Source organism: Lissotriton helveticus, chromosome 9, assembly GCF_964261635.1.
Source record: "Lissotriton helveticus chromosome 9, aLisHel1.1, whole genome shotgun sequence".
NCBI lineage: Eukaryota > Metazoa > Chordata > Amphibia > Caudata > Salamandridae > Lissotriton > Lissotriton helveticus.
In genome coordinates this window covers 939,644,416-939,658,270 of record NC_136070.1, presented here as the reverse complement: position 1 = coordinate 939,658,270, position 13,855 = coordinate 939,644,416, and the positions used below count along the sequence as shown (strand labels likewise).

General features: G+C 41.2%; 1 protein-coding gene across 2 annotated transcripts in view; it reads right to left on the bottom strand.

Moving 5' to 3' along the window:
- Positions 1–13,557, bottom strand: part of SARS2 (seryl-tRNA synthetase 2, mitochondrial) — a 197,457-nt gene extending 183,900 nt beyond the window's left edge. The window contains exon 1 of one of the 2 annotated variants that reach the window (XM_078662238.1): positions 13,201–13,557. In XM_078662238.1, the coding sequence (XP_078518364.1) occupies positions 13,201–13,536 (336 nt within the window). In that variant the 5' untranslated portion in view covers positions 13,537–13,557. The remainder of the gene's footprint in view (positions 1–13,200) is intronic. The other variant, XM_078662239.1, reaches the window with a different exon arrangement.
- Positions 13,558–13,855: the final 298 nt, after the last annotated feature.

Here is a 13,855-nt window from a genome sequence, read left to right as displayed (position 1 = left end):
AATTCTTGTTCGTTTAAACATGCTTTTTAGTAGCTATGCACTCTCTTACGACACTGCAGGAAGCGCAGAGTATTGTAAGTCTCATTAGATGAGTTTGTTAAACATAGTAGCTTAAGAGGAGACACTGTTCTCTCCCCTACTATTGCAGCGAATAAATTGTCGCTCTCTACGTTAACACCTTGTGTTTCTTTAAACTAATAGCGTCCTTTCATTTTTTAGAGCATTTTCCTTTATGTGAGAAGTCGTGCCAACAATACAAACTGTGTGCATGTACTAGTTTGCAAGTAAGTATTTCTGTACTTGTCTGTTATCATTCGAACCTATAGGTAGTTGATCAGATTAATACAATGTATGTAGCAGGTAGTATAGTTTATTAAGAAACAATTAAGATTATGAACATGAATTTGTGTTAGATATACATCAACACATATAATTGAGTAGAAATTATCAGCTAGAATATTGTGAGAGACAAATGAATAGTGATTATTGCACTCTCCCTGTACTCTCTCTATCTATAATAAACCTACTTGCATCCTTTTTTGACCTGATCACTATCATAATGTCTGCTTTTAGCCTAGTATTAATGTCCCATTTTGACACTTATACCACGTGACATCTCGTTCAAATGAGCACCGAAGTCTGTATTTATTATTCTTTTTCCATTTTTGGGTACAACTTGCTTTTAATTTAGGGCCGCATAAACCCTTCACCCACTTCCGTTGGTACTATTTTGACAGTCAATATATGATGTTATATTATGGTGTTTGTTTTAATTATTGTACTTATTGACAATACGAGTTGTTGTCTCCTTTCATGAGGTAAATGAATGCACTTCTGGATCAGTAATTATGTCTTTATATCTAGGAACCTGAGAGTTTGTTTGTCTTGAAGAAGGCGCTGGTCGCCGAAATGCGCGTCGACAACATATTTCTTAATCGACTCAGGAACTGATACTATGTTTTTATGAAATTGTGATTGTTGTGTATTATTGTTTCCATTGTATTTAATTTTATTGTTTATAGGTTTGCATGTCTGTACATGCTTTTTATTTTAAAATGAATAATTGCCATTGTAGAATTTTATGAATTTTGTTTAATTAAAATAAACTGTCTTTGCTACGGAAGTGGGTTGTGGTGTCCTATCACTATTATGTGGGCAAGTCTTGTTTGTTACCGCCTGGGTTGATACCTACACAGTTAACAGAAGAGGAATCCATTTAGAGAAAACCGAAAATAAAGTAACTTTTTTTTCTTTGTATGTAGTGTTTTTTGTTCAGGCTTTTGTTTGACCTTTACTGCTGTTTCGATGTCGCAGGTAAAGGAGCAGGGCTTTATGTTTAGCGCTTTACCCAGGCTCCACAACCTCAGTGAATGGACTTGACCCAACTTCAAAGCTGAGGTGAGCCTGGTGCTTCCTTTAATTAATTCTGAACATTCATGTCCATATTTCACCTATGTTCCTATGTGTAGCCAGCTATACACCTTGTGTAATTGACCTGCCAGACAAGAATTGAGCACTGCTAAACTTGATAAATTTTTTGGGGTGGGTTGCATATTTCCACCACTCAAATTACTTTCATATTACACTGTACTAATTCACCGCTAATCCTTTAATCCTTTATTGGTTTCCCGAGTAGGGTGCTAATCACCCCCCCAAAAAAAGCGCTTCAACACCTCATCAGGGGGAACAAGCGCCATATAAATGCAAACCTTTTTTCCCCTCCTCTATCCTTCTGAATCCAAATAATTGACTAACCTATCCACCACTTAAATCACTTCCATATTTCACTGTACTAATTCAACACTAATCCTTTATGGGTTCCGGAGTAGCGTGCTTCGCTCCTTTACCCTTTATCCCACTACTAGTGGGATTGTTGGAGGTGTCAATTAGGAGCGGATTTGGAGATAATGCCATAGGTGCTGACTTTGGTTCTGGGGACCCAGGTTCGAGTCCTGGCATTGACTCAACATCATGTGATCCTGGGCAAAATCACTTAATTTATCAGTGACTTATGAAAAATAAATTTTACCTTGATTAAAGTCGCTGGTGCTTTTTTCAATCCCTAGAGTTGAGTACACAAACCTAATATAACAATTATTGTGAAGTATGCCTACCATCTGTCCTCACTTCTTTCTTAGACCAAATTTAAATGCTTTCTTGTGCAGTTATTTCTGAAACTTTCGACGGTGATCTTCTTTCTAAGCCAACTATGCTAACAAATTGACTGTTGATGCTGCTAGAGAATAAAGATGTATATAGCCTCTTGAATCACTTATACCATATGTGTTTGATGTAAATGTCCCCAAGGCCTTCTTGGAAAACTGTGGCTGGCCTCCTACTGACACGGTGACACCTGGCCACACTCCACATAAACACAGATTATTGAGTTGTGTCAGTAAACATGTTTTGTGGTACCCCTTTTTCTGATATCTTGTATAGGGGCAAGGATGTGGCGCAACAGCCAGAGCTGAAGACTGTCGAGCTGGGGAACCAGGTTCAAAGCTTGATGTCTGCTCAACATCCTGTGATTCTGGGCAAAGCACTAAATCTCCCTGTGCTTACAAAAATTAATGTGTGCTTGTGTAATGTGAAAGATGCTCCTGTAAGGCGCTCCAATACCTTTGGGTCATGTTCGCACTATATAAAACAGCAAACATATATTAAAAAATGTTGTGAGCACTCCCGTTTCCGGGTGCTGCTCAAGACTGGAAGTGGCATTACCAAGACAGGGTCTGGGCTCACTGGCAATAAGGACAAGCCTCACAATCCAATAACTATAAACCAAAACGAGCACCACTATTGCCACACTACTTATACAATGGATCAAGATTGATCGCTCGAATTACTGAACCAAACAGTAACTCTCAGGAGATATATTTATCCGGAGTAAATCCAACAAATTTTATTAATTTTGCATCAACAATATCATATAAATGAACAATTTTTCTTGTTTAAATACGAACAACACATATTTGGCTCCACATCACATATAAAAGAACAATTATTTACTAACAAAAAGACAATTTTAAACAAACTACCAGCTTTCATTCGAACACTCATACGTAACAGCACATTGATATATACACACAAATACAAATTACAATTACACAACAATATTTACAATTTCCTGAATTAGAAAAATAGCATTGGAAAAAGCAAATGAGAAGTTTTAGAATGCTTGATAAATCAATAGAATATTCCTAATGCTGGGTAGAGGGGGTCTACGCTTTTCGATAACCCCTTGTTGTGGGGAAATCTCATCAGGACCATGTGCCTCTTAGGTGCTTGGTTGTTCTCTTGCTTGGAGAAAATATTTTAACGCTTGCCGCGATCTAGTCGGAATCCAAGTTTATTCAGAAATGGTGGAAGTGGAGATTTATTTTCAGCGTGTGCGTCGGTCGGGTTGTGGTTCCCGGGACTGACGGAGAATCTTCTCGTTTCAGAATTCTGAATGGTTCTCTTGTGCTGAATTCATCAGGGGGTCCACAATCTTCGGTCTCTGACAGCTAATGCAGGGGCCGGTTCCATCCAGTCGATCCACATCCATCCACAAGAGAACCATTCAGAATTCTGAAACGAGAAGATTCTCCGTCAGTCCCGGGAACCACAACCCGACCGACGCACACGCTGAAAATAAATCTCCACTTCCACCATTTCTGAATAAACTTGGATTCCGACTAGATCGCGGCAAGCGTTAAAATATTTTCTCCAAGCAAGAGAACAACCAAGCACCTAAGAGGCACATGGTCCTGATGAGATTTCCCCACAACAAGGGGTTATCGAAACGCGTAGACCCCCTCTACCCAGCATTAGGAATATTCTATTGATTTATCAAGCATTCTAAAACTTCTCATTTGCTTTTTCCAATGCTATTTTTCTAATTCAGGAAATTGTAAATATTGTTGTGTAATTGTAATTTGTATTTGTGTGTATATATCAATGTGCTGTTACGTATGAGTGTTCGAATGAAAGCTGGTAGTTTGTTTAAAATTGTCTTTTTGTTTGTAAATAATTGTTCTTTTATATGTGATGTGGAGCCAAATATGTGTTGTTCATATTTAAACAAGAAAAATTGTTCATTTATATGATATTGTTGATGCAAAATTAATAAAATTTGTTGGATTTACTCCGGATAAATATATCTCCTGAGAGTTACTGTTTGGTTCAGTAATTCGAGCGATCAATCTTGATCCATTGTATAAGTAGTGTGGCAATAGTGGTGCTCGTTTTGGTTTATAGTTACAAGACTGGAAGTGGAGCACAACCTAAGGATGGCAGAAGCAAGAATCCATCCAACATTGACTGTCTCTGTGGAGAAAAACAAGCACACCCCTCACCTGTGTTTTGGGAGTGTTTTCACGAATCTATCCTAAATTTTGTTTTATGTGAAAAATAAAGCACCAATATAATTTTTGGGGGCTAATGTATTCTTAAGACTTTTCAATTAAACTTTATATAAGCACAAGCACTACAAAAACTTCATTTTACCAAACACTCCTAATTTATTTAATATTATTTGCCCTATACGACGTGGGCTCTGCAGGAGGGAATCGCCATCAATGATGCAGAGTACCAGCTTCCAGAACGTTTTTCTCAGGTGGTAGTGGTGGGGGGGCTCGACGTGTAAAAAGGTTTAGATGGGGGGGCTCAGCCGACAAAAGTTTGAAGACCTCTGCCCTAGAGTATGGGCTGTCCTCTGAACACTCAGTCCACTGTTTGTATGCTCCTCCTTTCTTGAGAGAATTTTGTTCTAAGTGAGTAATATATGTACAGTCCATAGCTTGTCTTTCTGTCCCCAAACTCCTCCTGCAGTGTACACTTCAGGGTGTTCCCATGCTTGCCAATGTCCACTGTCACTCCCACCTTCTTATTTATTTTTATTTATTTTGAAAGTTTTATAGAGTGCGAACAAGATCCTTACGGATATCAGAGAGCTTTACACACAAATGGGATAAAAAGACAAAGGAATAATAATTAAACAAGTCATTTTGTGCAAAGATCAGCAAATGGTTAACAATAGAAACAAGGTCAGGTAGAACGGTACATAGGTGGTCTGGCTGTACATAGTCATGGGAGGAAAAATAATGAGATACGAGATTTCTTTAGTCTATATTCAGGTGAATTTAGCTAAGAGGAGCGATTTTACTTCTTTTTTGAAGGATGCCGTGGATGAGATAAGTCTGATTTCTGGAGGGAGGGCATTCCAGATTCTGGGCGCCATACCTGAGAAGGAGCGTTTATATGTTTTTTTCTTGTGGAATCTTTGAGGTTTCAAAAGAAGATTTTCTGCTCAGAAAGATTGTCAGTTTCTGAGCGAGGGAACTGGGCGAGTTGTGGTGTATAGCCTTGTGTGTCATGCATGCCATTTTCAGGTGTATTCTGGCTTCGTATGGCAGCCAGTTCAAGGATTTTAAGTCGGGAGAGATGTGTGAGCGTTTTTTTGAGCCCGTGATTAGTCTCGCTGCAGCATTAATAGAGGCTCTTAGGGGTGCGGTTGTTGACATGGGGAGGCCACAGAGGGCAACACTTCCATAATCCACTCGAGGGTAACTAGGGCTTGGACTGCAGTCCTGAAGTCATTGGCTGGGAAGAAGGGTTTCAGCTTCAGAAATATCTTGATTTGGAAATTAGCTCCCTTCGTTGCATTGCTGATATGATGTTGCATATTGAGATTGCAATCGAGGGTTATGCCTAAAGATGTCACTGAGTCCACGATAGTAGGTTGAACGTTGTGTGCAGTGAGATGATTAAGCCAGGCCTGAGGGATGGGGACTTTGGTGGGAGGTGCTATTAGGAGGTATTCAGTTTTTAGAGCGTTACGTTTGAGATGATTCTCTGCCAGCCAAGTCTGTGTGTTCCTAAGTGTTGTGTTGAGTAATTTGATGTCTTCAGGGGTGTGTATTTTAAGGTAGAGTTGGGTATCGTCTGCGTACATGTGAAATTGCACATTAGATGCTTGAAGCAGTGCAGTGAGTGGTTCCATGACTAGATTGAACAATGTTGGGGATAGGGAGGATCCTTGTGGGACACCTAGTGTTACAGGAATGGGTGTGGACATAGTATTGTTAATTTTGAATTTCTGAGTCCGGATATGCAGAAAGGAGGTAAACCACTTGAGTACTGTCCCTGATAGACCCATTCTGAGATTCAGCAGATTGAGTAAGTTCTCGTGTTTGACCGTATCAAAGGCTGATGAGAGGTCACGTAGGATGAGGAGGCAAGTACCGTTCTGATCAATTTGAAATGCGTCATCAATTATGTGTGTCATGGCTGATTCTGTACTGTGGCCTGCTCGGAAGCCTGATTGGTGTGAGTTGAGGAGGTCAAAGTGCTCGATGTGTTTTGTCAGTTGGAGTGTACACATTTTTCTAACAGTTTGGCCAAGGTAGGGATATTGGTGATAGGGCAATAGTTTCTTTAGTATGGGGGATACTTGTCCCACTTTGAGGGAGTCCGGGATGTATCCTTGTTGAAGTGAGCTATGAATGATTTTGGTCCAGAGCGGGAGAAGCCATGGGATAAAGTCCTTTACAGGGTTTGCGGGTAGAGGATCAGTGAGGTGATTGGAGGGCTTCAGTGTACTGAGAATCTTGCCTATAGATTCTTCCGAGTAGGTTTCGAAGGATGACCACAAAGCATTGTTTTTTAGATCAAAGGGCGTTTTGCTGTGGGGGCTAGAGTATAGGCTTAGATCAGTGAGGAGATCTTTCCTGATGTCTGTCTTTAGATTAAAGAAAGTAGAGAATTCTTCACAGGTCGGTAGTGTACTAGAAGTGTTTTTTAGTCGTTGAGGTTAATCCTTGGATTGAGTTTTGATTAACTCAAACAGTTTTTTTGGTCGGTTTCTTGCTTGGTCAAGCTGGTGGCTAAAGAAAGCTGCTTTCGAGTGTTTGATTTTTCTAAAGTAAGCGTTTCTTTTTTTCTTAAGTGTTTTGAGGTGCATAGCTGAAGGGAGTGATCTCCAATTGCTTTCCGCCAGTCTCATAGCTCGTCTGTCTTCGTTAAGAAGCTCGTTGTATCATGGTTTAGAGTTTTTAGAGGAAACTCCCTTTAACTGAAGGGGGGCAACCTCGTTAATAATAAAGGTCATCGACTTGAGGTAGTGGTCGGTGAGAACCTGTACGTCAGAGGCGCTGGTAGGGGGTAGAAGAAGATTGTAGCTGGGAGAAGGTAGTGAATTGGGACTGAGTTTCTTCAATTCTCTCTTCCAGACCTTTGGACTGGTGGATTGAACCGGTTAGATTTCACTTTTTCATTGATGAAGAATGTGATAATGTGGTGGTCAGACCAGTCACAGGGTTGGATTGACTCGAGTTGGATGGAGTCGTCTTTGGAAATGATTAGATCCAGGATAGAGCCTTTATCGTGAGTAGGGCTGTTGCAAATTTGGGTGAGGTCTAGAGTGCTGAGGAAGTTTTTGAGACTATTGACCACAGAGTCATTGTGATCGTTCCAGTGGAGGTTGAAATCACCAAGGACTATTTGTGTGTGTTGTCGTCTAGAGTTCGTTGTGATCATGTCCATGAGGTGTTCAGTAAAGGTGAGGTTGTCCCCTGGTGGGTGGTAGATAATATGTAGGGAGCATACAGGATTGCCTTCGCTGTTGATGTCAAGGCAGAAGTGTTCACAGGAGGAGAATATAGGGTATATGGCTCTAATTACTGAGAGGTTGCTCCGGTGAATACATGCGATTCCACCCCCTATCTTGCCACTCCTATCCAGTCTGATGATGTCGTAATTAGGGGGAACTGGAATGTCAATGAGTGGCGAGGAAGATTCTGTTAACCAGGTTTCGGTGAGTATGGTCAGGTCTAGGTTATGTGCGATAATGAGGTCGGCAATGTCTGATGCGTTTCTAGGGGCCAATCTACAGTTCAAAAGTGTGCATTTAAGCTGGGGAGTGATAAGGGAAGGAGGAGGGGTCTGGAGTGAGTGTGACTTTTTAAAGATTATTGGCAACGATACATCTATCATTCTGTGTGGAGGACCTGTGAGGGTTGGGGTGGATAGTAGGGATGGGAAGGTGTGTGGGGGCTATATGGGTCGTGAGTGCGAGATCATAGGAGTGCAGGAGGGAGCGTATGTCGTATGCCGAAAGTGGATTGATGCTTCGCAGAGGACGGGTGGCAGAATTACAGGAGGGAATTGAGGTCCAGTAAGGAGGATTCTGATTGTATGAAAGTGGAGGATGGGTGGTGGGCTTGTTGGGTGAAAGGGTTCTGGGGGTGTGGGGTGCCTGGGTTGATTCGAGATCAACTCTTTGAAAGTATGAAGTTCGTCTTTAATTTGGAGAAGAGTGGACATAATCTTGTCCAAAGTGTTGTTTGGAACGGTAGTGGTGGTAGACTGAGGCATGAGGTGAGGAGGTTTGGCTCGGTTCGGTGTGAAATCTGATGAAGGTAAGGGGGGAGAAGGGGGGGTGATGAGTAGAGTGTTGGGCACATAGTTGGAATGGAAGTATGGGTAGTAAGAGTGGTTGGTGGTGGGAGAAGAGGTGTGGTAGGTGTGTACAGGAGTGAAGTATGCTCTGGTGTAGTAATTGGTGGAAACGTATGAGAGGGTGTAGCGTGTGTGATTAGAAGAGTTGTAATTGCAGCTAACTGGGTAGTGGGAGGGTTAGGTAGGAGAAGGGAAGTGGGAGGAGTAATAGGGGGTGGGAAATGTTCTAAAGGCGGGTTAGAGGGTGGTGGGACGATCATTGAGTGGTCGTGGTGTGGAGAGCTATTATACACCACCTGGTGATCACAGGTGTGTTGACTGGGATGGAGGGGTTCAGAGTTCGAGGTGACCAAGTGGAATAAGGAAGATGCAGGGGAAGAGAGAGTTAATGTGGGAGAGTTGTTAGAGGGGGAGTGGTCTCTGATTGGAACCCGAGGGGGAACAACTTCTATGGAGGGTGCATGAGTGGTTACAGTACTAGGTTGGGGGAGGAAGAAGGTGTTGTTGTGGGGCAGGGCGGAGGTAGGGGGAATGATGGTGATGAGGGGGAGGGACTAGAGGTGGGGGGGCTATGGACGTTGCGGGGGACCTAACAGATTAGGTAAGAGGTGAGTTTGTTGTTACAGTCGTGCAAGTTGGAAGTATGTGAGGGTTAGGTGAAGAGAGGAGAAGTGTGTTGGAGGGTGGAGTAGAAAGGTTGAGGGAGGTGTAAGGCGTAGAGCTCCTTGAAGGCAGGGGGTAGGGGGTGGGAGGATGGCATAAGGGTTAGGAGTTGCGGTGTCCGGGGTGCTAGGTGTAAAGGTCAGTTGGGTGGAAGTAGGTGGATACATGCTCTTTAATAATAGGGAAGATGTTATCAAATAGGTTTAGACTGCGGTCTGTGGACTGAATGAGAATAGTTCTGTTGTTGTAAATGGTGATGGTAGCTGTCGCTTGGAAGAGTTGTGATGGTGCAGTGTAGATCATTAGACCATGTGCGGATTTCCTCGTGGAGGAAATCGCGAGTAAGGCTAAGAAGGCTTTCCTCCATTGAGCTCTACGTTTAGAGAAGAAAATGATATCGGTGGTCGTGATCCCATTGTGTAGTGAGAAATATGGGTCAGCAAAGGGCGTTTCTGGGTGAGATTTTAAAAAGTTGTGTTTGAAGCGTTTGGCAGATTTTTTAGTGAGTTTGGGGGGGGTAAATGATTTTGTAGGTGTGAGTGTGAGTGCCTGTGGGTTCCATGCTGTGAGCTGTGGTGTAGGTGAGGGGAGTGTGTTGTGGTGTCTGTAGTGGTGTAGGCTAGAGAGTCAAAGCTGGCTGGAGTCAGTATTAAGTCAAGGCTAAAGTAATAGGGATGTGGAAGTGGTTGAGTCAGTCTGAAATACAGGCATTCTTAAATACCAGCAGTGATAGGTCGAGCCAAAAATTGGGGGGGGGAATGCACTAAGGTTCTGATCTAATGTGTGCAGGAGGTGAGGTCGGTAGCCGAAGAAGCTGAAGACGCTATGATTTAGGGACTAGTCTAAAATGGCCGACTCCTTAGGAGAGGTAAAGAATGTCTGTGTAGTCCTCTGTTAGTTTCCATGAATAAGAGAAAGAGTGTTGTCCTGTTTCGCTTTCTATCCTGGGGCTGAGGAGATTAGTCCTGTTTCAGTTTGGATAATTAGGTCGTGAGGAAGAGGAGTCAAGACCTATTTCAGTTTTGAAGATCGCAGGTCAAAAACATAGCTATTACACTGGCTTAGTAACGGTCATTGTAATTTATGACTCCAGCCATCCCTCCTTTCTTATACAACATTGTCTTTAAAAGGCATATTAAATGACCAATTAATAAAATCACCATCCCAAGTTTCCATATATTATGCACGTCTTTCTTTTGTATGCTGTTATGCAGCTCCAGTAGGTCAGAAGGATTTCCAGATCGAAATCATTCTTTAAAGCAGAAGTAAATTTGAAAAATGCACATTTTAATAAATTGGTTCTGTATCTCTTTACAGTCTCTTTCCGTGCCTCACATGCAAGTCTTTAGCTCAACTGCAGCAATCCCATTTTGGTTATTAACTCTCTTCATCAATTGTTCATTTCTAATAGTGCCCTATTACCTACTTCCCTGTGTTATACCCGGATAGTACCTTCTTCATGTACACAGTAAACCCTCCATTCCCGAACATCTTATGCAGTTTTGTTAATGTACAACAGTAATACCAGTTTGCAGCAAAAAACTTGCCTAGTGTCTCACGCTTTGCATTATTAAACCATTTAGTCGTGGGATCCAGATATTCTGCAATTTACAAAGGTTTTTATTTTTTCGCATCAAGCTCAGGCTGGCCATATGCCATTGAGGGTAAGCTCACAATGCCCTACTGCATGGTCTCCATCTTTATCTTCTATTTTCTCCCGTTTTAAAATACTAGTTTTTCTAGTAGGCGTAGGCGAGACCTAAAAAGTACAGTTAATATTCTCTTGCTATCACTCAAGTTAAAATCACAAGTACAGGTAAAGCCATAATTACATTTGGAAGGAGCACATACCCAATATTTATTCTCTAGTATTTGCATGCGTTCTTTCAAATGACTAACGTTTTTTTGTTTTCATGTCATTAAGAAAATGCTTTTTCAATGTGATAGGTCTCGCATTTGTGAGAGTTTAAGCCATTGGCATTGTAAATGGCAATGCCTTTTATTTATGTGTTTTTAAAAGCAACACATATATAAAAGACATTGGTATTTATAATACCATTGGCTCAAACTCTTACAATTGTAAGATCACTTTAATGGTGGCCACGCCCCTTTCTTTAGACGCTGCTCGCAGTATTCAGGTTACAGTGAGCAGCATCTAAAGAAAGAGGCGCAGCCAACATTAAAGTGCAAGCGAAGTATGGGGCACTTTACCCAAAAAGAACAAGATAAATAAAGGAAGGCTCTGTAGTGCGGCCGCTAAAATTAAAGTGGACCGCGCTGTCAATTAAATTAACAAATCAGCGCGGCTACTAAAGTGAAAGCGGACCACGCTGTAAATTAAATAAATACATTACTATTAAACATATAAAAGCGGGTGGCATGCTACCTTGTACGAAAGCACGTTGTTGGCAGGATAGTGTTAGATCATTAAAGAAAATAGTGCTCACAGCTTCGATAAAGCAGACTGTGTGACAATACAAGTAAAAAGGCCAGCCTCATGGAAGGTTACAAATGGAGACAAGGCGGTACCAGGGAGGGACTACTAAGCCTACTTATCAATCAAAAGCAACAATTTTAAAAGGAAAGTAACAGGAGCCAATTGAAAAGATGGGCGGGAAATGGGCGGAGTTTCTATGCCATACCTGAATACAGCATGCCTCACAGAGCAGCGCTTGCACTGTCCAAGTTCGACCTAAAAAATGCATTAATTATGGATACTTTGGGAGTAAGGTGTATTGTGTCTTTCCCCTTTAAAAAAATATACAAATAGCTATTTTTTTTATGAAAATTTGAACTTACCAATGTTGACTTTTGTAAACTTTTAATTAACTTACTTGAAAGGGAAAATCACAAAAGCAAACAACAAACGTGCCTTTAATGCTATTGAGGCAGACTTTCATTCTTGGAAAATAAAGTAATGGCTTGATTGGTGGTTTCACATACTGTTAGTTATGCTAATTTACTCTATGGCTTTGTGCCTGAAAAAAACCCACAAATGGTGCTTGTCACCCTGATAACAATCTTTACAGGCATACTAATGTAGTGCCTCCCATATTTCAAGTGGGCCCCTTTGCAAACAAAGTCAGCAAGTACTCTATGTCACATGTCAAACCATCCCTGTGCCGGTTTGATAGAAATGGTGAGAGACAGCAACATTCTTCAAAAGTTCTTAAGGCTGGTGAAAGGATGAAAGTCACACTACAGTGCTTGCTAAACATGGCAGACAAACGTTTTCTCAACATCACACTTTTATTGTATTGCGGATTTGAACTGCAATCATTATTATGCTTTATTTTGGGTATAAAAGGTTTAGTGGCTCTTAAAATCCCACAGTGAGTTTATGCAGCTGAAGTAAGTTTCAAAAGGTAAAAACAGTAAAATACACTAACAAAAGCATGCTACCTTCCCGCAGTAAAACATTTTGCGTAAAAAATGTGGTTCTATATCATTTGATTGCAATATCGCTAACACAGCCCACATAGCCACAAAGTACTTACAATGCATTGTAAAATATTTTTGTTCACAATTATTAAACACAATGACAATTTACTGCAAGCGTATTCATACTACTAACAATAACACAAATTAATCCTGCATTGACTAAAACACTGCAGAAATAAGCAACAAAACAATGCAAGTAACATTCATGTCACTCCTGCCATTAATCAATATAGGTTTCTTTAAGTTGCATCACAAACTGGGGCATTTAGTGAGGGCTTTATTTCTATTACATTATTATTAATCATCGTTTAAATTCTTTTAGGTACAAGCTTACCTTGCCAAGAGATAAACAGCATTTTCAATAATCAATACATTGCATGGAAACACAAGCTTAAGTGTGTCTGTCTCTTTACCAGTGGCACGAGAACTAACAGTAAATCTTGTAGCAGACAGGATAATTTGATGCATACTTAAAAAAAAAGTATAAGATCCAAAAGGTGAGACCTATTGGCTATGCCAGTGCTTGTTTTTTTCTTTAAGACTACTGTGCAGTGATCAGCTGCCTAACCCCAACATGGCCGCCGATCAGGACATAAGCATTTACTCAAGCTCTCTAGGTGCCATATTATGACCGCTATTACGTCACTTCCGACTTACTATAGCCCGCAGGTCATGCCCGTTCAGCGTTCCTTTCCGGTTTTCTAGCTCAGTAATGGCTGCTTCAGTGTCCTGGTTTAATGCATCCATATCCAAAACAGGACGCGCACTATACCCATCGCGTGCATGATCGTACAGGCGGCTGCGTGGCTCACGGGCCGAGGCTGCGAGGCCACGCTTCCACAGGCTATTTCGCCACCCACATGGAAAAGAGAGAAAACGCCGCAGCAAAAGAGCATTACGCGCAGCCATCTTCAACTGATGTAGCAACCACTCTTTAGCCAATGGAAATGACCCTTGCATAACAATGTCACTGTAAAGTTTTCTCTCTCTCATTTTATTGGTTAACAATCGATAGGTTGTTTCCCTATGAATAATGTTCCAAATAATCTTGAGTTGTTGGAGAAAACAACTCTTTTGCTTTTAAAGGTAGTGTTAACATCTTTGCGAGCATGCTGGGAATGGAAAATGCACTTTGGGATCCCGTGGATTGATTGATTTTTGTGGGAATAACGGGGTGGCAGTCGAATTAGGTATTTATATATATATATATATATATAATCCTGGCCTCAAAGAAATTGGTACCAAGGACAGGCCCAATTAAATCTATGCTGGATTACTTTATATGCAAACAGACTATTTTAAAACAGTTTAG